We start from the raw sequence: 22,785 nt of genomic DNA, 5'->3' as shown, positions 1-22,785 counted from the left end.
ACCAGAAAGGCCAAAGCCAATCTTTTAATTCCAAACAGATATCTAGTATCACTTTCAGGGTTATGTAATTACAAGCATTTAAGACTTAAAATGTCAATTCCACATTGCAATTTTTAAGTCTATACAGATCCTCTGCTAGACATTTTTACAGGTAACAGTTAACCTGTTTGTTACAGCAGTTACCAGAACTGTGCAGCAACCACTGCACTCCATTTGCATTCAGAGAAATGAAGATGCCTAGCAGTAATGCATTTTATAAGACTTGCTCATGAACAAAACTGAGTAGCTCAAACAGCAAAATTTCAAAATGGTGCTGTTCCCAAACCCAATTATTTGCAGAAACAGGGGCTGAAAATATGATATTCAATTCTCCTATTCAAATTAAATCCATATTTTCCATTAAGAGATTGGGTGCCTTTAACATTGACAAGTCTTTCAGCTGAATAAATGTTCTGCCAAATGAACCATTCTGTCACACAAGGCATTAATAACAATAGCACATAAAAATCCTCCACAAGTTTATAGTTGCTTGTTAGCTGCACACTGGAAACATTAGCCTAGCTTGACTTTCTATGTAAGGTAGATTTTAGGGCACATTGTATATAAGTTCATAGGATAAAACTTAAGTGCAATCTTAGTTTTATGTTCCAGCGTCCCTCATGACACCTTGTATCTGCTCTGACCCCCTGTGGTGGCACCATGGAAGAAAGGATGAATTATCACAGGCCACTAGACAGAAACAAATGCCAGAACTTGTTCACATCAGGCTCGGTCACTTGGGCCAGTTCATTTTAGTATCCTTAACAGAAAATTTAGGCTCAGTATTTTTAACTCAGCTTTGATGTTTCACTGCTTGTAAGAAATTAGGTCATAAATAAAGCTTTTATCTGTTTGTGGAAAGCTGTACATTAGATACTAAGGTCAATCAAATGACCACTTCTCTGGAAGGCTGATTTCCAAAAAGCCACTTTGTTTGGTATCACAGGAGAGGGAGGGAACAAGAGCAAAGAAAGGGAAGGTCAAACATGTATTCTGTTAATAGGTACAAAGAAAAGTGGCACATGACTCATCAAAAAGGCACTCCGCAGTTAGGTATTTTTTCCCATCACATTTCCTTCAAGAGCTTCTAGAGGTTTCTTTAGTGTTCTCTCCTTACAGTTCTAGGGGAAAGAAATGGCATTGGGCAAATAATTTGCTTTTTCATCTTCTGCTTTCATGATCCACTCAGTTAACGTGATAATACAGCCCAAGGTTTGGTACCCAACAGACTGGGATGCAGACTGGATGAGTGCATGAGGGACAGCTGCATTCAACTTCTTCCTTAAGGATGTAGTCTTGAGACACCACCCTCCCTTCCAGAGAAGGTGATCCTATCATCAGATGGGCACACAGTTGAGAAATCTTTAAATGGGATTATGTGAGCCTAATACCTACCTTCCACATCTGCAAACTAGAACAAAAGCCCAAAGTGAAGTTTTTCTCTTCCTTGAGAAAGCAGAGGCAAAACAGTCACACTGGGCAGGGGACTGGTCACTTCCCATTTCTCCCATCAGCATTCAATTGCTCTGTACCCAGAAGTGTGGAAACCCCCTCCAGCAACACCAGTAGCAGGCTCAGCAATATTGAAAGTCAAAAGAGTATGTGAAAAAGAGAAGGCAACATCTTAATTTTGAAGTTTGGACAGTTTAGAGAAATGAAAAATGCCACATTATACCCACTGAATTTTAATTAGGATAAAAAGCAACCAAAAGCAACAGGCTAAAAGTTGCAGCACCAATATCAAAAATGAGACAGCAGTGATACTATTTATAGTTATGTCTTAGATCATCTATCTTATTTATTCATTGAAATTTGTTAAAGATATCCCATCATATCTGTGCTCCTTGCATAAATGCACAGCGTAACAGTTTGGATATCTGTATTTGGATTAAGAAAGTTACTGTTTAATGTATAACTGAAATGATTAATATTTAAACAGTGCATTTCACTGGGAAGTCATTATTAAAGGGAACTTAAAAATATCACATGTAAAAATGACAACAGAAGAGCTGGTACTTACAGGTGATTAGAATTTATTTTCAAGGATTTAGCACTTTAAATTCATTTATATTCTTGTGTGTTCGTTCTCTTAAATCTCCCCAAACTTTAGATTACTTAGGAGACTTTTTTCTTAGATTATACAGAGTGATGTCATTCATATTGTCCATATTAAAGTATGTAGCTACAGAGGAATAATTCATCAAGAAACAAGATGAAGAAATTTTCCAAGGTTAGAATATGGAATAGTTAGCACATCTTTCTTCACTTAGGCATTTTTAAATACCAGGACGTGATCTGTAAAGTGAGAGACATTCAACTTCTTCTTCTGTTTTCTCTATATCACAGCTGTTATGCTACTTCTCACTTTTAGCAAGAGGGGAATTATCAAAGGAACATGAAAAATGTACGTGGAAGGCCAATGACGCACCAAGTGCATGACCTCCTTCCCTCTCTGGCCCTGCCTGCAGCGTTTACACCTGCTCAGCGTGCAGTGGCCACACCAAGCAGGACAACCAGAAGACTCTGTCACTGGAAGGAGCCAGAGTCTCATCTTTACTTCAGATATAAAAGTTCACTATTGAGAATCATTAGTCCAAAAAATGTGATCAGCCTCATCACAAAGTGGAAAGCAGTCAGATATGTCCTTTCTTGCCAGTCTTCAGATGCATAAAATATGCAGCTACTGCAAAAGTAATCCCAGCCACTTCTGGGGAGTAAGCTACTTGGTTGAAGTTGAGCATACCTTTAAATGCTAAACATGTATGTGAATCTTACCACAAGCAGGATTTTGATCCTTATTAGACCTCAAATGGTTAAAAAAAGTTAATAAATTTTTGGTAATTGGAAAAATTTCACTCAAATAAATTCTAAAACCTAAAGTAAAAGAATCAGAAGAGTCAAGAAAAACAAAGGCAGGAAAATTGATGCTAAGTAAATCTAGACTTATTAATGGAATGGGTCACTGCTGATGAGACACCAATTAGACAATGGCTTACACTGCACAAAGGCTTTGAGTGGTTAAGCAAAGAAAAAATCACAGAAATTACGGTAGCCTTTGACGGAACATTTTACAAATAATTGTTCTATGTAGGCACAAAATGCCAACCAGGTCACAAAAAAAAAAATCTGAAACTTGTCCTCCGGCACAATTATGACTGTAATGAACCACTTCCTTTTGACCTTTTGTGCCTACAGAGGACTTTCCTAAACTTTAGCCCTTTGCCACTTATGCTCATTGCAGATGTAAAATTAGATCCTTCTGCAGACTTACTACTCAAAAGTCCTTCTGCTTTAACACAAAACAGAGAAGCTTCTTAAATCAAGTAATTTTTACACAGGTGTTTGGAGGAGCTTACCGAAAGAAATCCGACTGTAAGAGTAGTAGCAGCATCAATTAAAATCAGCGGACACAGACTATTAGATATTTCTACCGTAAAAGCTTTGTTATCTATTGACTGGTATTTGCTAAATATATGCTTTTCACAGGATGACTTGGAGAGTAATAAGCTAAAATGCATCTATTATTGAAGGGAGGCAAATAAACTGTAAAAAAATTCCAGCAAGCTTCTCTTTGAAAAGCTGTTAATGTCCCAAGTTATCCAGAGGAGATAACTTACATCTGGCAGTAGAGATGATCTCTATACTGAAACAAAATCCTGTCAGCATAGTTATTCAATCTGGCTAAGCAACAGAGCTTTGGAAACCACGCATCTTACACAATCACTAGGAGAGCTCTTGCAGGTAGACAAAGGATTCCACAAACCACTAAATCATGAATTCTAAAATCATTAATCAGTTAAGGTTGGAGATGGGCATTGCCTGAGCAAGCTGCCCTGTGATGGTCAAGGATGCTAAATATTCAGGGCAGAAATTGCTGGAACAGAAAACAAGGAGTTTGTCCCTTCTGCGCATCAGTAAAAGACAACCAGATGCTCCACTCTGACTGAGATTTTCCCCACTGTCCAGACATATCTCTCTTAGACTTCTTTTGTACGTCTGGTAGACAGAATGTTCATCCTTTCAGCCTTAGTACTGTGTTCCTTCAAGCACAGCCAGACATAAGTAAAAGAAAGACACCCTTTCTTCAGCCCATTTCCAAAGTCACACAACCCAATAAAGAAGTTGTGCTCCCAACTACAGCATCAAGGCTAGCAAAGGCATTTCATTCATTACAAACCACTGCAATCAGCATTCTCCATGAGTCCTGGTCTGTTGGACAGATTTGTTTCTCTCCCAGAAAAAGAAATCTGGTCACGTTATTTTACTGCCCTTACGAAGACACTTCAAATCTAGTCAGGCAGTGGTTATATGACTACATAGATAAAAGATATTTTTGAATCGGCATGAAATAAATAGGTATATTTTTTAAGGATAAAGGTGATGAAGATTAAGACCGGTGCCACATTTAAACTGAATCACTGATGCTATATAAAAATTCTAGGAAACAATAATTGAGCTAATCACATTAAAATCTCTTAGGGGATAACATAATTTCCCGTGATTTATAAATTGTATTCCATCAAAGCTTGATTCAAGTTTGTGGTTTTTACCAACAGATATGATAGCAAAAGCTAAAAATGGGACTATTCTCTTGCTTGAATTCAGTTTCTCTGAAAATAAAATCTTGGATTGGTTTGATTCTGAGGATTTTACAGTTCCTTTCCAGGGAAGAAGGAAACTTTGAGAAATGTGTGAGAAACTATTTGGTCATTTTAATAAAGGAGACATTACTGATACTGATAAAGAAATTGGATCCTCCTATAATTTTTTGCAGATGTAGACCCTACCAGCTGAAGATGGTGTAATGTGCCAGCTGAAGCACTGAAAAGTTGCCCCCACTGAAGTTTTGTCCCAGCAAATGTGCAGAATGAGAGCCAGCAATGCTTTCCTCTGTATTTATTCCCTGAACAGAAAATGTGTAAACAAATAATTTTAAGATGAAATTGATACATGCCCCAGTACTCCAAGGAGTTTTAGTTGCATGTATCCTGCTCTCATATTACACAAATGGTTGATAGACAGAAAAGTTGAAGCAAGTTGAAAGTCTTTAAAGGACTGATACTGTACTTTTTCATTTGGATAAAAACTAGCAAAAGCTGCAGGTCCTCACATGACCTCATCAAGAATTTGATTATGATTTTAGAAATTATTAACAGACTGAGACTTTGTAAAATCTGGAAGAGAAATGCTAGACACATAGATCAACTTTTGACTGAATTACTGTTTCAAGAGCAGTGCAGTGGTACTTACCACATTGCAAAGAGTTATCCTCTTCTATTGTCGCGTTATAGGTCCAATCCTCCTTTCTCCAGCGTATAACACCACTATCCTGGCAGTCCTTAGACTGTGTTATATTTGCCTTGTCCCACATTCTGAAGAGGTACAGCTCCCCAGTCATACCCTGGCGAGGTGCTGCAGCTGTACCTTGCAGCTTTGAACAGCCAAGTAAGAACTGGCCTTTTCCAGGCAAAACTTTCCCATTTAGTTTCTTGTGTAATTTTTCTGATCCATTTATGAATACCTTCACCTCCTCATTGTCACTTTTCCACTGGATACATATTTGGTTCCAAGTGTTTTTACGAAGTCTTACTGATGTGTTTATTTGTTTTTCGAACAACCATATCTTCAATTTACCATGATCTCCTGTAAGTCCAAGATCATACTTATTTGCAGAGAGATTGGCGTGAAGAGTTTTTTCAGCATACACATATGCTGTCCACGGACTGTTTGAGGAATACAGCTTGAGGTGCACACAGACAAGGAATTCTCTCAAGGGACGCAGAGAAATTCTCGATGACATACTCCAAGGATCTTCACACGCAGTCTTAAAGACGGCTTTGTATCGCCCTAGGAAATCCTCCTGATCTAAATAAAGAAAAGGCGATTTGTAAAACCTTTAGGTCTTTAAAAAGATCCTTTATATAAAAGTTATTCTTCCATATAGTACTGTTTCTAGGCATTTTCCTAGGAATTTTAAAAACAACACATTAAGAAACGATCTTGTAACCTACTACTTTAGATTTATTTTTGTGGTAGGGAAGTGACAAAATTGGTGGAAGTCAATACATCCTAGCTGCTCATGAAAACTTTGAAGTAAAACTTATGTGCAAGAACAAGGATGACCATGTAGAATCACAGAATCATTTAGCTGGAAAAGACCTCCAAGATCATCCAGTCCAGCTGTCAACCCAGCACTGCCAAGTCCACTACTAAACCATGTCCCCAAGTGCCACATCTACACATCTTTTAAGCACCTCCAAGGATGGTGACTCAACACCTTCCCTCTGCACCATGGTTCAATGCTTAGCAACCCTCTCCATGATGAAATGTTTCCTAGTATCTAATACAAACCTCCCCTGGTGCAACTTGAGGCCATTTCCTCTTGTCCCATTTTTGTTTACTTCAGAGACGAGACAGACCCCCGTTTCGCTATAACCTCCCTTAAGGTAGAGAGCAATAGAGTCTCCCATGAGCCTTCTTTTCTCCGGGCTAAACAATCCCAGGTCCCTCAGTTGCTCCTCATAGGATTTGTACTCCAGACTCTTCACCAGCTTCATTGCCCTTCTCTGGACATGCTCCAGCACCTCAATGTCTTTCTTGAAATGAGGGGCCCAAAACTGAACAGAGGATTTGCGATGTGGCCTCACCAGTGCCATGTACAGGGGGACAATCACTGCCCTGGTCCTGCTGGCCACACTATTGCTGATCCAGACCAGGTGCCATTGGCCTTCTTGGCCACCTAGGCACACACTGGCTCATGTTCAGCAGCTGTTGATCAACACCTCCAGATCCTTTTCTGTAACGCAGTTTTCCAGCCACTCTTCCCCAAGCCTGCAGCGCTGCATGGGGTTGCTGTGACCCAAGCACAGGACCTGATACTTGGCCGTTTTGAATGTCATACAACTGAGGCTTTATTCTGCTCCTCATCCCAGCTCAAGGGGCTGGGTACTCTGAGACTAAGGCAAAGAAAGCATGAAGTACACCAGCCTTTTCCTCACCCTTTGTCAACACTTCTCCCTTAACTCAATAAAGGCTGGAGATTCTCCTTCGCTGTTTTCTTGTTAATGTATTTTTAGAAACATTTTTGGTTTTTATGGCAGTAGCCAGATTAAATTTTACTCAGGTTTTGGCCCTTCTGATTTCCTCCCTGCCTAACCTTAAGGCATCCTTGTAGTCCTCCTGAGTATCCTGCCCCTTCTTCCAAAGTTCATAATCTCTATCCTGAGTTCCAGCCAAAGCTCTCCGTTCAGCTAGGCTGGTCATCTTCCCCACTGGCTCATCTTTCAGCAGGGGATGAGCTGCTTCTGCCTGTTTGAGAATTCCTTCTTGAAGAAGAATGTCCAGCTTTCCTGGACTCCTTTGCTCTTCAGGGCTGCTTCCCAAAGAACTCCGTCAACCAATCCCCTAAACATGCCCAAGTTTCCCTTCCAGAAGTCCAAGGTGGCAGTTTGGCTGAGTCCCCTCCTTAAGTCTCCAAAAATCAAAAGCTAATAATTTTATAATTGCTGAGGCCTCCACCCATCACATCATCTATCAACCCTCTCTGTTCATAAACAACAGGTCCAGTGGGCACCTTCCCTATAAAACAAGTAGTTCCAGACAATGCCCCAAACACTGAAACTTGATTGTAACTGCTCAGTTCTTGTTGGTGCCTCATTTCTTCCATTGTCCCAGTATGGGAAAGGACAGACTTTTGTGGTTGTAGATGTGAACACTTTGGAGATGACTCTTATTTTGTGGAAATATGCACACTTCAATTGCATAATCATTATCATGGCTGCTTGCTTTATGGTGTACACAGCAGCAACAAAATAAGAAAAAGTTCCTTTGGAACATGAAATGGAACAACAGAAAAATGAAACAGGCTGTCAGGTGTTCAGCCAGTGCAAGAGAACACACTACTGACACCTTTAAGGAGGTAATCATTTATCAATATATGCAGAGCTTTTATGAACGCTCCAGAGGATTAATCATGATTGGTCAGGGTTAAAAAGCAGAAAAAGATTGTCCAACATAGGAAAAAACCTTTTCCATTAGCTCCTCTGTAAGAAGAAGAACTTCCAGGCTACTTGGATCAGGGTTTTTTTCCAGGGTAGGTTATGTTCATCGTCCTAGTTAGCTGTCAAGATCACAGCCAGGTCTTCTGTAATGTTCTCAGGCAACCAGAACACCAGCTTTCATCAGACCAGTTCTGACAACTTTTCTGTCTCTTGACCTCCAGGCTTTCAAATTTATTTTTCAATAGCAACAAGGAAAAACAAGGAGAAAGTTCCTAACTTCCAAGTGCAACTTGATAGGTACAAGCTACCAGAAATATTTGAAACAAAAAATATATCAGTCTAGTTTCATGGAAAGTCATTGATACTTATTCTTGCTGCATCCTATAGATTCGAGAGTCTGTGATGCTAACTAGCAGAAGCTTGCAGGCATTTTTCACAACCTGGAATAGTTCCTGAAGTTCAACATACGTGACAGAAGTGCCATGCAAGGCCACAGACCAAACAAAAACTCTCTGGATACAGGCTAAAATTAGGTGAAAATCCTAACTGACAGACAGTGGATTCCGAATGGTGAGTTGATACTTACATTGGTTCAAAATGGCAAAGGAGAAGAAAGACATACTTGACCCAACAGCAAGCCTCCCCTGCCTAATCCTGCAGCATGAATTCACTCATTCAGTTTGGCCACTTGTCAGAGTCTGAAAGCAAAATCTGGGATACCCAGCTAAGAATACTTCAGTATGGAAAACTAATTTTTAAAATTACTTAAAAGCTGGATGAGGAAGACTGGATGGGAGGGGAAAGTGCCACAGAATATGAGATTTTTCAAAACGGGGGCTCAAATATACCTACCTTTTAATGTAAAATCAAAACAGATGTCCATGGACAGGTCATAAGGAAACCAATTTTATAAAGGAAATAGCCAGCTAGTTACATGCCAATACTGGTGACACAGTCTTTCCAAATAAAATAAAAAATGTTCAAGTCTTTCATTATTAAGTAGAAATTGACTGGTAGGGAAGTTTCCTGACACAGCTTCAAAACTTGAAGTTACTGTTAACTGTCCAAATTGTCAGACTAGAATTCCATTCCTGAGCAAATATACTAATCAAAACTTGAAGTTTCATCAGCAGACTTGATTTGGGAAGTGAATGAATTCTGAGAGAGGCTTGATTTCATGTTAAGCATTAAAGCAGTGTTGATATGCCAATAGTGGATTAAAGAGCTCCTAATTTCTATTACATTCTTTAGGGGAATTGTGACTTCAAAGTTGTCAAGGGAGCCAGAGTGGACACAAACTTGTAGATGAAAACAGTTTTAAGTCAGATAGCCAACAGAAATTATGCAAAATGAGATCAATCTGCTGATGATTCTTTTGGTCTGCTTTATATAATCCAAAAAGACTGCTGTTGATCAATATGCAAGCCCTCAAGAATTAATTTAAACTAAGGAAAGTGTTTACATAGATAGGTCTACCCTTCTGGAAACTGGAAAGATGGCCCACTTTGCTCTAAACAGTCTTTAAAAAAAAGTGCCAAAAACAGATGCCGAATTTAAAATAATAGATACCAGTACTATATGAATTGTTGCAAGAAAGGCTGGAAAATTTAATGTGCTTTATCTACCCAAAGAATGCTGAAAAAGCAGAAAGGAAATTGTAATCATCGTCAGAAAATGCACTTTGTTGTTCCAAGTGAGTGCAGTACTGCATTATGTTAGAAACTAATTATCTGTATTATCTTGAATAAGTCTCCTTGACATGTGGGTGGATGCATTGTAAGCAAGAGATGACATTACAGTAAAACCTTTATAAGATCTGTTAATCATCACTTACTTTCTCAAGCAATGGTGGCTGTGGGCTGTGACCCACCCTTGACCAAGGAACCGAGGAGCTGGAACTGCCTGTGCTCTAACAGAGGCATTCCTGGAGTCTCCTTGCAGACAATGCAATAAATTCAGAAAAGTAACCATGAACACACCTTTACAGCACAGAAAAGGGAGCATAAGGGAAAGAGTGCTTCAAACAGCTCCAGAGTAAGAAAAATCCAGAGTAAGAAAAAGATAAATAATGATAATAATTAAAAAAAAAAAAAAAAACAACCCACAATTTGGAGTGAAGGAAACTCCATTCAGTAGTAATCATGGGCTGACTATTTAATGTCTTTTGCTGTATTTGAGCACATAACCCTTTTCAGAAATGAAAATTTTTTCTTCTTACTATACTTATGTCTAAGAGATGCAAAACCTGGGGGTTTTGCCCTCACTTAAGCTAAAAGCATGTATTTAATAAGCATGTTCTCTTAAGCCCTAAAAGAAATCCTGAAACAAATACGCATACTTTTAAATGTTTAAAATTAATTTTCTGAGAATGACAACATAAACCAAAAATGCATCTCTTCGTTCTAAACATTTTTAGACAGTGATAATTGTTATCTTTACAAGAGATAGCCATTAGGTATTAAGAATGAGGTAGGTATTAAGAATTAGACCTACAGGACCAGTGTTATTTTCCTTATATTACTTGTATTACTAATAACCACTGGATCAGTATACAGCTGAGCATTAATACAGTCAGGTATTCTCTTGAATAAAAATAGTCACAAGTTTATATGTCTGCACAATCTGGCTTTTAACTAGTAACAGTAGTTATTAACTTCCTTGCAAGTGTGGGCCACCTGTGACACATTTGGCTCGCTACAGTCCATTAAAATGACGTCAAAAGACTCTTGTATACTCACACATTCCATCTGGAGCTCATAACTGGTTTTTATAAAGCCTAAAACTCCAAACTTTCTATGTGTGGATCACTGGATTCTGTTGAATATTTTAAAAATCTGAAGCTAAGAACTGTTTCCCCAAAATCAATTTCATCCCTCCTTTTCATTCACAGTTCTATTTGTTTAGCTGGGGATAAACAACATCACCCTATCCAGCATCCTGAGCATCAAAAAGCACACAGGAAGTTCTTCTCTCTTCATATTTTTTGGAGAACACAAACATACTTTGACACCCCGGATGAGGAGAGAACTGAGCAGAGATGCTGCTGACACTACTAACTGCTGCCAGCTTAAAACCAAAACACCCCAATAAAAATAGGGGGAAAACATAAACACACTCTTGTGTCAGTTTAGCTTTCCTTGATGATTAATGACAGTTTTAAGTGATACAAAGGTGGAAAATGAAATCCCCTTTTGCTTGCTTCCTCGGAACTTTAGAAACAGTTAAATTTTCCCTGGAAAAACTCTTCTTTGACATCTGTCCATCTGCTGAGCAGCTCTGTCCTTTTTACTATTTAAAGTACAAGAGGTTAACACCTCTCCATCTTAGCAGCAGGTTTATCGCCCAAATCTCAGATTCTGTCTCAATCTAAACATGTCACTGTATCTGGAGAATTAGAGTCAAAACTAATATAGACTGTAACCCATAAAACCTCATTGGTTGTACAGCATCATTAAGCAGGCATACTTAAATTAAAAAAAATCAGGCAGTAAATCAGAACTGCAAGTTCTGACCTAGAGTAAAATAACATGCCATGACACAGAGAGAAGGTTCTGAAACTAGCCATTAAGTACACAGCAAAAAACACTCCGATTTTTTTAATACAATAAGCACATTATTACCACAATAAATGCAGAACACACTATTGACACAAGGAATGAATGACAAGCACTGATATCTTTATCAGCTGAGGTCCAGAGCAGTAACAGACTAACCATCTGTTTACAGAAAAAACTGAACTTTTTCAGCCATGAAAAAACACAAATTATTTTACCTCACTTTATTCTACTTAACCTTACAGAAAAGCATCACCATGCCAGTTTTCCACAAGAACTTTATGAATTTAATTTTTATTTACTGTTACATAAAGAACATAAACTGCCACGTTCAAATACTTAATTTTTGTTACATGTTTTGGGCCTTACTACCTTTTCCTTAGCCATATTCAGATCCACAACCAAGATCAATGCAGGAGATGATCTACACTCACACACACCCTAAATACAGCAAAGCTCAAAGGATCTTGTGGTGTTTTTGTAAGACCAGTGTAAAAGATTTAACAACATGTTCTGAAAATAGTAACACTTCCAGCTCAAAAAAAATCCAGCAATAAAATAATTTGTCTTGTTATTACAAATTATGTTTTGGTTCTCTCCTCACCCACAGCCTAGATGAAGTTACTACCAATGATTTTTTATTAAAATATACAAAGCATCCAAAATGCTAAGCACCAACTGTTTCATTTCTTGTTAGTGACAGTTTTTCCTCTTGTTTTCAAGAGGCAAAAACTATCCTAGTTGAATATATTCAAAAGTCCTATCCATCAAGTCTAATGGTATTTATTTGGAATACCAATGCTAGACCAATCAGGAAAAAATTCTCTTACCTTTGCTTGCTGTAGCCAAGAACAACTGAAGTAAAAAGACTGCTTGAACAATCCTGAATGTCAAGAAAATGTCCTGTATTCTGCCAACACAGCAATGCTGTTTTCCCCAGGCAACCATCCTAGAAGAAACAGATAAATAAATAAACCACAATGACTAGAAAACATGTAGGTGTATGGACATTAGGACAAAATATGTTTCCAACATGAGCATAAATCTTCTCAAGCCTGTTATACTATTGGGTATGTATTGCACAGAAATGCCCGGATACTCTGTATATTGCCAAGACAATAAGAGAGAAAAAGATGTTTGCTGAAAGGGAAAAAAAAGCCCAAAACCAAAGAAAACCCATCCAAGCTCTAATTCTCCAAAGACTACAAACACATCAGAGCATGGGCATGACTCCTTGCACAAATAAGACTTTCAGCATTTGAAAAACAAATGATTCGCACACAACAACATAAAACCCAAACAAAAGCTGACAGAGCAATCATAGAAAGATTGTCCAAAAGCTTTAATAATCTCAGTAAGTATGTAAGAAAGCATCTCTTCAGTTCACTACCCACACATTATCTCATGTGACACTTTAACAGCCACAAATCACTGTGGGCAGCAAGTTCATGAACAATATCATGAAAACCTAGTTTGTCCACCTTTCTGTTATAATAGATACCATTCTATGAAATAATTTTTTAAGATCTTTTTAAAAAGAAGGTGCATCTAAACATTTTACATGCTGAAAGAAACATTCAGGTGCTTTTCTTATGCAAAAAAGTTTAGGTACATAGTGGCAAGTGATTCAGTAGCTGATTATTGAAACATGTAAAGCAGCAAACTTTATATATTGAATATCTTCCATGTATCAGCTTTAGGGTGGATCAGAGTATTCTGCCTGACACCAGAGGTTTAACTTGGCCATCACAAGTTGGGTGCATGTGCAAGTGCATTGGTTAGCACTCACACTGCCCACAAACTGCACTGCACTTCTGCTCCTGCTGTGTCAGGTTGCAGTAGCTTCCCTTCTTTTCAGGCACTGCTAAATGGTGAACTCTTTCAGGAGTTTAAAATACTTTTTTAAGGTTGGGGCTAAAATGTAATGTTTTTGCAAGATTCACACAAATGTAAATATTTATTAATTTACAATGGTTACTATGGGCTGAACTCTGCCAGAGAAGTGCCACAGGAATAAACTAAGAAACAGTGAAGTTGCTAAGTAATTGAAACTTTAAAATTGATTAAACATACATGCAAATAAATTATAAACATATAACAACATAACATAGAAACCTACAGCAAAGACTTTTTAAAAATAAAGAGCACTGCAACATTGTTGCCAGTGTTTTCAAGAATTGCAACATGCAATACTTCTAAGAAATTAAAAAAAGCTGACAAAATAAATCATATGCTAAAACAATGGTCATACCTAACATACACATTTCTATGCAGGAACAGATCAAAACCAAACAAAAAAAAGGCAGAAATGTCAATGATTGGCTAGCTTTCTAAGGATCCCCAGGAAACATGTTCAAACCTGTCCTCAGCTTGCTTCTCTGAATGCCTAAAAATTGTGTATTAATAAAGTTGTTCCATCAGCAACCTAAGTAGCAGAATTAAATTAATTATCCTAAGAACCTGATTATGAAAATTATTGTGCTTAAATATATCTGACAACTTCAAGGACTGTGCATTTACAATGTAATTTCCTAGGGTTAAAAGAGATGCCACTCCAAAAACTGTTTCCTTTCTTTGCTTACTTACATTTCCCACTCTAATCTCAAATTAGGTCATTTCCAAGCAAAACCAAGCTGCATATCTGTTCTTACATTTTATGGGGAAATCTTTTGTACACTAAACCACCCCACCATAGTGATGTATTTAGACAACAAAACAAACAAAACTTCCAGCATCCCTTTTCTCTACTACCTAGACACCAAGAATTGAAATGTGAATGGGATGGAGCCCAAAAATACTCAGTGGCACTCACAAGTGCAGCCATTGATGCTGTTAAGTAATGAGGCAAGCTGCTTGCTTTGTGTCACATATGAAACTGATTGAGAACACTCCTATATTCGCTGCTTTTGTTTTCTCCTTAAGCCTCAGTCCTGCAAACAGATACACACGAAATGAGCTGACTAGGACAGAGGTTTACTCCTAAACCACCAAGCATGCCTTCTGTTTTGTTTGGCAGAGCTCATTAGACAATGATGTTACTGTCCCACCCCCAGAAATAAAAACTGCATTACAAAAGCCTAAGTTTGAGTACAAGAGCCAAGAAATTCCTGGTACTGACTCCAGTCCTGTCTGAGCACTCTGTAGCCCTGAGGAGTTTGAATGGACCTTCCTCTAACTGGCATTTCAGAGGGAGCTTTGCTAATATTTGTCCAGAGTTTAAACAAAAGGCTGTAATAAATACTTTCTGTACATTTAGGTTTTTGTCTCATCTGGGGTTTTTTGACATTGTACTCACTTCCAGAGATGGGCCTGGCAAAGACAAGTAGGGACAGAGTCAGAGCTTCTTGCTGACTGAACACAGTCACATCAAGAACTCCAAAACTATTCAAAGCTATGAAGGAAAATTAATGATCCCAGGCAAAGCAATAAAATCCAGATAACAGGAATATAAAGTGAAATACTAACACAGTCAGCTCAACTGACTTTTTGCAACAGCTACACTAGTTCAAGACTTGTTCCAATGTTCAGATAAAATATACCATTAAAACAGTTGGGCAAATAACATTCGTGTTCCTTTAGTTCTGCAACAAAGTTGTTTAGACACTACTAAAGAAAAATACGCTGCTGTCTTTGGTACATTTTTTAAGAAAAAGAGCAAGATATAAAATACAATTTCACCATATCTATTCAAATAAAGATCGTATTATACATTCCAAAACATTTGGCCATTATGCTCTTCTCAAACTTATTCAAGCCCTTTTCGGCATCAGAATCCAAAATTTTTATTCTTAATGATCCTGAACAGTAATGTAATTGCAGATATATGGTTGTGAACAATACAGAATTAGGCATAAGGGATTCTTTTCATTTGTTATTAATTTGCTCATGTGTTCAAATGAACATTTGTATTCTTCTTCATAATAGATGAGTACAGTGTGACTCAGGGAGCGCAGCATAATTATGCATAGTTTTTGCAGCAGGATGAAAGATTTTCACATGTATATCAAGCAAATCTAATTAAGTACAACAGTTACTGAGCCACCCAAGTGTGGGAAAGAATTCTGTGCACAGACTTCAGGTAAAGATGTAACCAGCTGGCTTCATTTTCTCAGTTACAACTAAGTGGTTTTTATTTTCAAAGAGCAGAGTGTCTGAAATAGGTGACAATACAAAACATTTCTTTATGGTCAGCAAAAAAAAAGAAAATTCAGAAAATAGAAAATAAAGGTTCAGGCATAAACTGTTATGTCCCATTTGCTCCCCATGAAGAGTGTCTTATTTTGACCAATGACAACCTTGTACCCAGGTCTTACAACATTTCACACCATCGTATTAATTTCAAGGTCAAACTATAATTGAGAGCGCTTTTCTTAAAATAAATGAACAAACATATTTTGAAAAATTGGAATTTTTTTGTCTGTGTTATACATGTCACAGTTCTGCATTAATATCACACTCTTTGCAAATTACAGAGGTTAGTGGAAACAAAGACAGGAAGATGGTATAAAAAAGGAGTTTGTATTCCTATCATTAATAATAGTTAGCTCATGCCCTGCTATTTCACTTTACTACTTTCCAAGTTTGCGCCCAGAGGTGACGTATCAAGACATTTAGCACTTACCTTCAGCAATTGCTTGCCTTGCAGTACAGCAGATATATTTTCATAGGATTAAAGCCAAAGAAAGTGCAAAACATAAATACAGCAGTTGAAGCGTATTTTGTTACATCACTTTTGGAAAAATTTCACATCCAAATTTCACAATTCCTGTTGAAAATACATACTTACTGGCAATCTTTAACATCTAATAAACTATTAGTTCTTTTATGCTAAGTTTTAGCCAGAGCAGGTCCTCACTACCAATGCATAAACAGCTGGTTACAGAAACTTATGTTGGAAATCATGGCCCAAAGCAATCATTCATTTACTTCCAAGCATGCTGTCTACTGCTGCACCTCAAGCTGCTTTGTTTAAGCCACACTTATTTCACCCATGGTCTTTGGGTCTCATTCAATCGTCTGTATTCATCCCCTACTAAGATTGTAGATTTCAATAAAAATATTTCCCAAATTTATAGAAGCTGCAGCTCAGCAAGAGGATAATAATGAATGGTAAGCTTCTAGCTGCACTTCTGTGATATCCTGCCTTATTCAAGTCTATACCAGGTGACAAAAGGCTAAAACGAGCAAGAGCAACACATCAAACTGCCCAGGTATGAAAACTTCTTGACATCTTTCCTTTCAGAATTTAGGACTGTAGACTTCTTCCATCAACTCCTTTTATTTTCCAGACTGGAACCAAAACGCAGCGAAGTTTTCATGTTATTTTTAAATTTTGGCTGAAGCAACTTAGATGTAATAGGGAGGACGCTTATGTTGGAAACTATTGTGTCACAGTAAATCTTGGCATATACGGAATTTACTGACTTAACAGCAGAAGTAGCACCATTGAGTTCAAAAATATGTTCCATGGGGGGTTTTTATGTGTTTTTCCAGTAACAGGATTATTACTGTCTGATAATAATTTGATTTTAATTAATTTTCTCTAGTGTTAATCATGTCTGTAAAAATTGTATTCTATTTAGTCACTTTATGTAAAACACCTGCTTTTTCTAAGACTGTAATGGTAATGTGTTCAAGTTCAAGGACCTCCCTCCTGACATAAATCATTACTGTTTTCAAAGACAGTAAATATTTTACTTCTTAATAAATTGGCTTACAGAGACCAACAAGCCACAGACATCAGTCACCTGCAAAACTCCTAGTTGGTTGATTGAGTTCTTCAAAGAACTGGAGGATGAACTCTCTGAGAAACTCATTCCTTTGTTTAGCCTTTCAACTGCTGCAGGATAGTATCATTAGAATAACTTTTTAATATATTTTATTTTATAAATGCCCAGCTGTGCAAGCCAAAGTCTGCCTTCAGTTCAACTCACAGGTCTGCCCTTAGATTCATGTAAAAGTGCAAACTTAATCACATAGGCCTGTGCAACTGGATTCAGGAGTTGAAGATGCTGTTGGATGGCTCTCCATTATAGATCTCAGGGCCAAAAAACCCTGCACTTTTGGTACTTAATTCTCTTATACAGCAACTTGGGCTCTATACAGTGCAAAAATAGGACAGGGGGCAATTACAAACAGGTTTTGTTCCCTCTTACCCGGACTGGAAATGTTTCACCTCCTCATATCCAATTGTCACCTGGGAGATGAGCAAGAGACCTTTCTCTAGCTCTTATAAAACTTTTACACTACCCAGGAAATCCTTGTCAGCATGGTGTATTCCCTCAAGAGCACAGCTTTACTCACACCCTCAATTAATTCTAGAGCAAACTAAAAAGCTCTTCACTGACAATGCCTGAGCAGGTTTCCTCTTAAAAGAGTTTACAAAGTACTGATAAAGCACAAGAAACAGAGATGCAATAAAAATAGTTATGTTTGGCACAAGTCTGATGATTTCAACTTTAGACAGGTTGTTTACATTTTCCCTAATACTTTAGGGTATGGAAGTAAATAGGTTTAATGGAGGGGGGAAACAACAAGAAGTGTTCTGCAGAGTAGAAGACCACAAAAAGGCTGCTACATCAGAAAAGATTAGAAGAGCACTACACAGGCACCTTGAGCCATATAAAAGCATGAGAAAAGCAGAGATATAAGCACAAAAAAAGTACACAAAAAGTTTTCAAAAACCTTTGTATCCAGCTACAAAGATGAATACAAAGATGCAGAGAGAGAGAAGGACAAAGACTTCTCTAAACCTCAAATATTTGTATCAGTGAACAATGTAAGCTTCTCTGCACGCTAAGAAGCACAGTATTTGGTGGTTTTTTTTCGAAAGGGGGGTGGGGGTGGTTTATAGCAGTCTCTCAGACTCTTTCAGTTAACAGCCCAATGACCAAAACTAATAGTTTGTAGCACAGAGATAAAACTCATCAGTTTGGAAGGATGGCTGCTCTGAAGCAAGCATCCTCCAAAGTCCCCCTAAAACTCTGATGTAGAATATGGCACCACTACCCTACACAGCCTAAGGAAATACAGTCATGTTGGCACTTCAGTCTCCACACGGTGTAGATATTTAGGAAACCTCTATTAAGACACTCTAGGAAAGAGGGTTATGCCAGAACAGCATTCTGGGCCTCCTTTAGCACTTCTCCTCCTCAGGGTTCAATATAAGTGTCTGCAGAGGAACAGGATTTGGTACCACTGCCTATGTTAGACTACCACAACTGAAACAAGTTAGTCAATAGCAAACATTCATAAACACTTGAAAGTTATCACGTAGGTGAGTAGATGACTTGAAAGCAGTTCCAGAAAAGTTTCTTTAAATCTGAACCATTCCTGTGTGTACCCCCACAAATGTATCAGCTCAAAAAATTTTCTTTGTACAACTACACTCCAAATGACTTTTTTCACCATCATCACCTCTATAAAAAAGTCATTTGCCTTCTCAGAAATAAACCCCAATGACCACATTGCTGATTTGCCAAAACATAGATGAGGGTGAAAAAAGGAAAGCATTTTTAATCCAACTTAGATGAATACACGGACTTTGCTATGAATAAATAATGGAGGAACAAAGTCACTTCAAAACATGAAGCCCATCAGAAACCCATTCAGCCAGCTCATGTCCATAATTAATTTGATGCAAAAGAAACAAAGGTATTCAAAGTCTGCTTGGGAATTTAGAACTTAAACAGGGAATTTAGCAGCATTCACAATCAGGCATGCCCAAATGTCTAATAAATCCAGGCACAGAAGCAGAGTCCTTTTTTCTCTGAAGAAAGGGACTTACTAAGAGAATATTTTGATCACTAAAAGTATCAGTAAAAGATACTGATTTACATAACAAAACTGTTAAGCTTTGTTATGTGTTCACAATAATGTTTCCACAATTATCATACTCACATTACTCTTTGTCTTTCTAATTCTATCATTTCTAGAAGTGTCACATCTTGTCCAACATGACAACTTCCAGCAAACCTTCTGTTAGATCTCTTAGACCATAACTCCTCAATGATTCCTTTAAGGAACACCATAAATGAGAAAATAGAAAATACTGCTTAATTTGTGGGGAGTTGTTCTTTTTGGTAACTAAGGCATCATTTGAAGTATTCATGCAAATTTCACTAAACAGAAATACTGTGTTAAATCTTAGTAATTCTCTATAAATTCTACAGATTGAAAAAGTATTTTAAGCAGATTGAGGAACTTTATAAAGTATTTCTTTTCTATCTACTGTCTCATCTAGTATAACTGGCATTCTACAGTTTTCTTTTAAAATAAGCTCATCATGTTACTAACTATATTTTTCTATGAGTGGTTAAGAACACCGTATTGAAGCAGCCAGCAGAAGAAGACCTAGAGCAGAACAACAAAATCCCGTTTTTACAAGGCACTAGTTGAAAAGTAGCTGTTTTGCCAAACAGTAGTTATATTTCTGTGCTACAGAATTCATCAATAAAAGACAGAAAATGCTGAGTCTGCGACTTGAACTGCCAGACACACTTCTAAAATCCTGTATCAGTTCCACTGCACGACACCTGCCATAAAACTGTCCTGAATCTGATGTAGGTAGCACTCACAGGTTGAATACCTGTGGCATAAAAACAACTCAGCTCACAACTGAAGACAAATCCATGTGACTCAGGCAGAGAGAAGTTTGATATGGATTTTTTTTTTGTCTTTGATTTAATGTCAGCTACAAAAGCCCCTTGGTCCATCCTGAACAACAATAAATTTCAAAGGTATTTTGTCACAAAAGTAATGCAAGACTCCCAAGTAACTGAATCCTTTTAATTACCATATAGTTATACAAGACTATCTTTTTCATAGAGCAATTATAGAACCTTTCCCATTTGTAACTCCACCAGGAATTTATGACTGGAAAGAGTAAAACCTTCATAATCATAAACATGTGTCTAATAAACAAAAATATCAGCTCCATTCATGTTCAGAAGCTGAGTGGCACCTACCAACAAATTAGTATTCTCTAAATCCTTGCATCTAGAAAAGAGCAAAGCTTTTAACTGAACCTAGATATACAAAATCACGAGTAGACTTACCATTTATCATAAAGCTAACATTTCAGGCCAAATAACATGACTTATTTATGCTATTTTTTATATTGGAGTCTATGAGATTACTTGCACAAGCTACCCTTACTTTGGCCTTCAAATAATCTAATCTAATATTCCACTAGAAACATAAAAATCAAGTGTAGTGGTCAGTTTAAAAGCTAAACTGCATTTGCCAAGGCCAGCGATCATGTTACATATTAAGAATAAAAAACTGTTCAAATTTAACAAGAGTTATTCTCCCATGAACTCCCAAACTTTCTCAATCTGCCAGCATTCTACAGTTACTAGTGGAAGACCTGACTAAGAGCACTCACAGGACAAAAACTGTAAACGGAGTAATTAACTTGAGAATGGGAATCTAGTCCTTCATCTCTCTCCAGATGGCCCTAATCTGAGCCAATTTCTGTTGATGTATTAGAAACAGAAGTTTAACATTAAATTTGGAAGGCACTGAAGAAAAAAGAACATGCCAACAAACTCCATTTGATCTACAGAATTACCTTAAAACACTAAAGTAATATTAATAAAGGTACCAATAACCCTAGTTCACTTGGTACCATAGTAGAAGTGACATAATATTATCTTACAGTGTAAGTAGAACATTTTGTGGCCCCAATTTGTATCTCAGCAAATTTTGTTTATGTGCAATTTCTTTCCTGAATATTCTTTCACAACATTCCACTTCAGAGATTAGTCTTCATCACTAAATTTTATGTGTGGTTCCTCAGTGAAGACAAGTACTTGGAAATCCTCCTAAGCAAAGACATGGTTTTTTTGTTCTTTAGTTTAATTCAATAAACACACTACTGGTCACCTAGCAGAGGAACAAATTTTGCTTGTTTCCCCCATGGAAACAGTTACAGAAGTCTGCTTTCCACTTGGGAATACCCTTAAGGTCAAAAGCTTAAGAACAGGAATATCAGCTTGTGCAGTTCTCTTCTAGTGATGATGTACTCTGTTAGCCTAGGCAAACAACAGGGAGGAACATGTTTTGAGCAGGCACACATAACACCAGATTTACTTTTTCAGTATAAATGACAGAGCTGAAGACACAACTAATTTGCTTTGGGATGGATCTCTCTTAGATCTGGAGGTTGTAAACTCTATTTTGGCTCATGTTGAAGCCCATTCCAACACACCTTCAGCATTACTCAAACTGATTTGAGCAGGGAGGTTGGCGCAGATGACCCACTGTGGTTCCTCCCAACCTTACCAATTCTGTGATTTCATGGAAGTCAAAACCAGCCTAGGCTTGTGCAATCACACGTTTAATTTGCTGGATAAGCACGTCTTGAACTGGCTTACAAACACTTATTCCCTGTTTCCACATAAATCAATTCAAAAAAATAACACAGTAAAGCAACAGAGCTCAGTATTGTTAAAAATACTATCCATGAATGATGAAACCTATACATTTCCAAAGCAAACATAAATTCAGTCAAGAAAGGACGCTTCCAGTACACTTAGCCAGCGAACATGGCAAAAAAACCCCACACAAGCCCCCTGCTCGAAATAATTATTGTGCACAAAAGGTGACTGTGAAGACATCACTTTCAGCGATGCAGGTTTCCTGGCAGAATGTATGCAAAAGAAGCAGAGAAAACTTTTAAGCTGAATATATTCTCTGCACCCGTTCCCACAGAAAACGGGTGTGAGAGCAAACCCCGACCCGGTCTAGCAATACTGCCCCAACGGGACACTACCCTGTCTCTTCTTCTAAACCTCATCCAAACCCCACCAACTCCTCTACAAAAATCAGTCACTTTTTAGGTCAATTTCAACACGTTACTAAATGTTTCTCGCCGTTGTCTGATTAAGCACTTAAAATAGCGCTGGAAAGCTGGAGGAGAGCTTTCCAGCAGCAGCACCGAGAGCTGTACCTGGTGAGCAGCGCGGCGCCGCTCAGGACGGGGCCCGGCCGCGCTGCCCGCAGCCCCTCACGGCGGCCTCGCCCGCACCGGCCCGGCGCGAGTCCCAACGGGCCGGGCCCGCCCGCGGCACCTCCCCCTCAGCCCCCCGGGCCGCCGCCCCCGGCCGGGCGAGACCCGCAGTGCCACTCCAGGGGAGGATCCGTGACTAAGCGGGAGCCGCGGGGCTCGCCCGCGGAGGTCGGAGCTCCCC

General features: G+C 38.2%; 1 protein-coding gene across 1 annotated transcript in view; it reads right to left on the bottom strand.

Annotated features, from left to right (window-relative positions):
- Window positions 1-12,541, bottom strand: part of ADGRG2 (adhesion G protein-coupled receptor G2) — a gene marked incomplete at its 5' end in the record, with an annotated part of 48,335 nt that extends 35,794 nt beyond the window's left edge. The window contains 2 exons of the mRNA XM_084227074.1: window positions 5,290-5,904; window positions 12,424-12,541. Of these exons, the coding sequence (XP_084083200.1) occupies window positions 5,290-5,904; window positions 12,424-12,541 (733 nt within the window). The remainder of the gene's footprint in view (window positions 1-5,289; window positions 5,905-12,423) is intronic.
- Window positions 12,542-22,785: the final 10,244 nt, after the last annotated feature.

Source organism: Fringilla coelebs (assembly GCF_963513975.1).
Source record: "Fringilla coelebs genome assembly, chromosome: 2".
NCBI classification, from domain to species: domain Eukaryota; kingdom Metazoa; phylum Chordata; class Aves; order Passeriformes; family Fringillidae; genus Fringilla; species Fringilla coelebs.
Note: the sequence above shows the minus strand (reverse complement) of the source record. Positions and strands in the feature narration are given on the sequence as shown.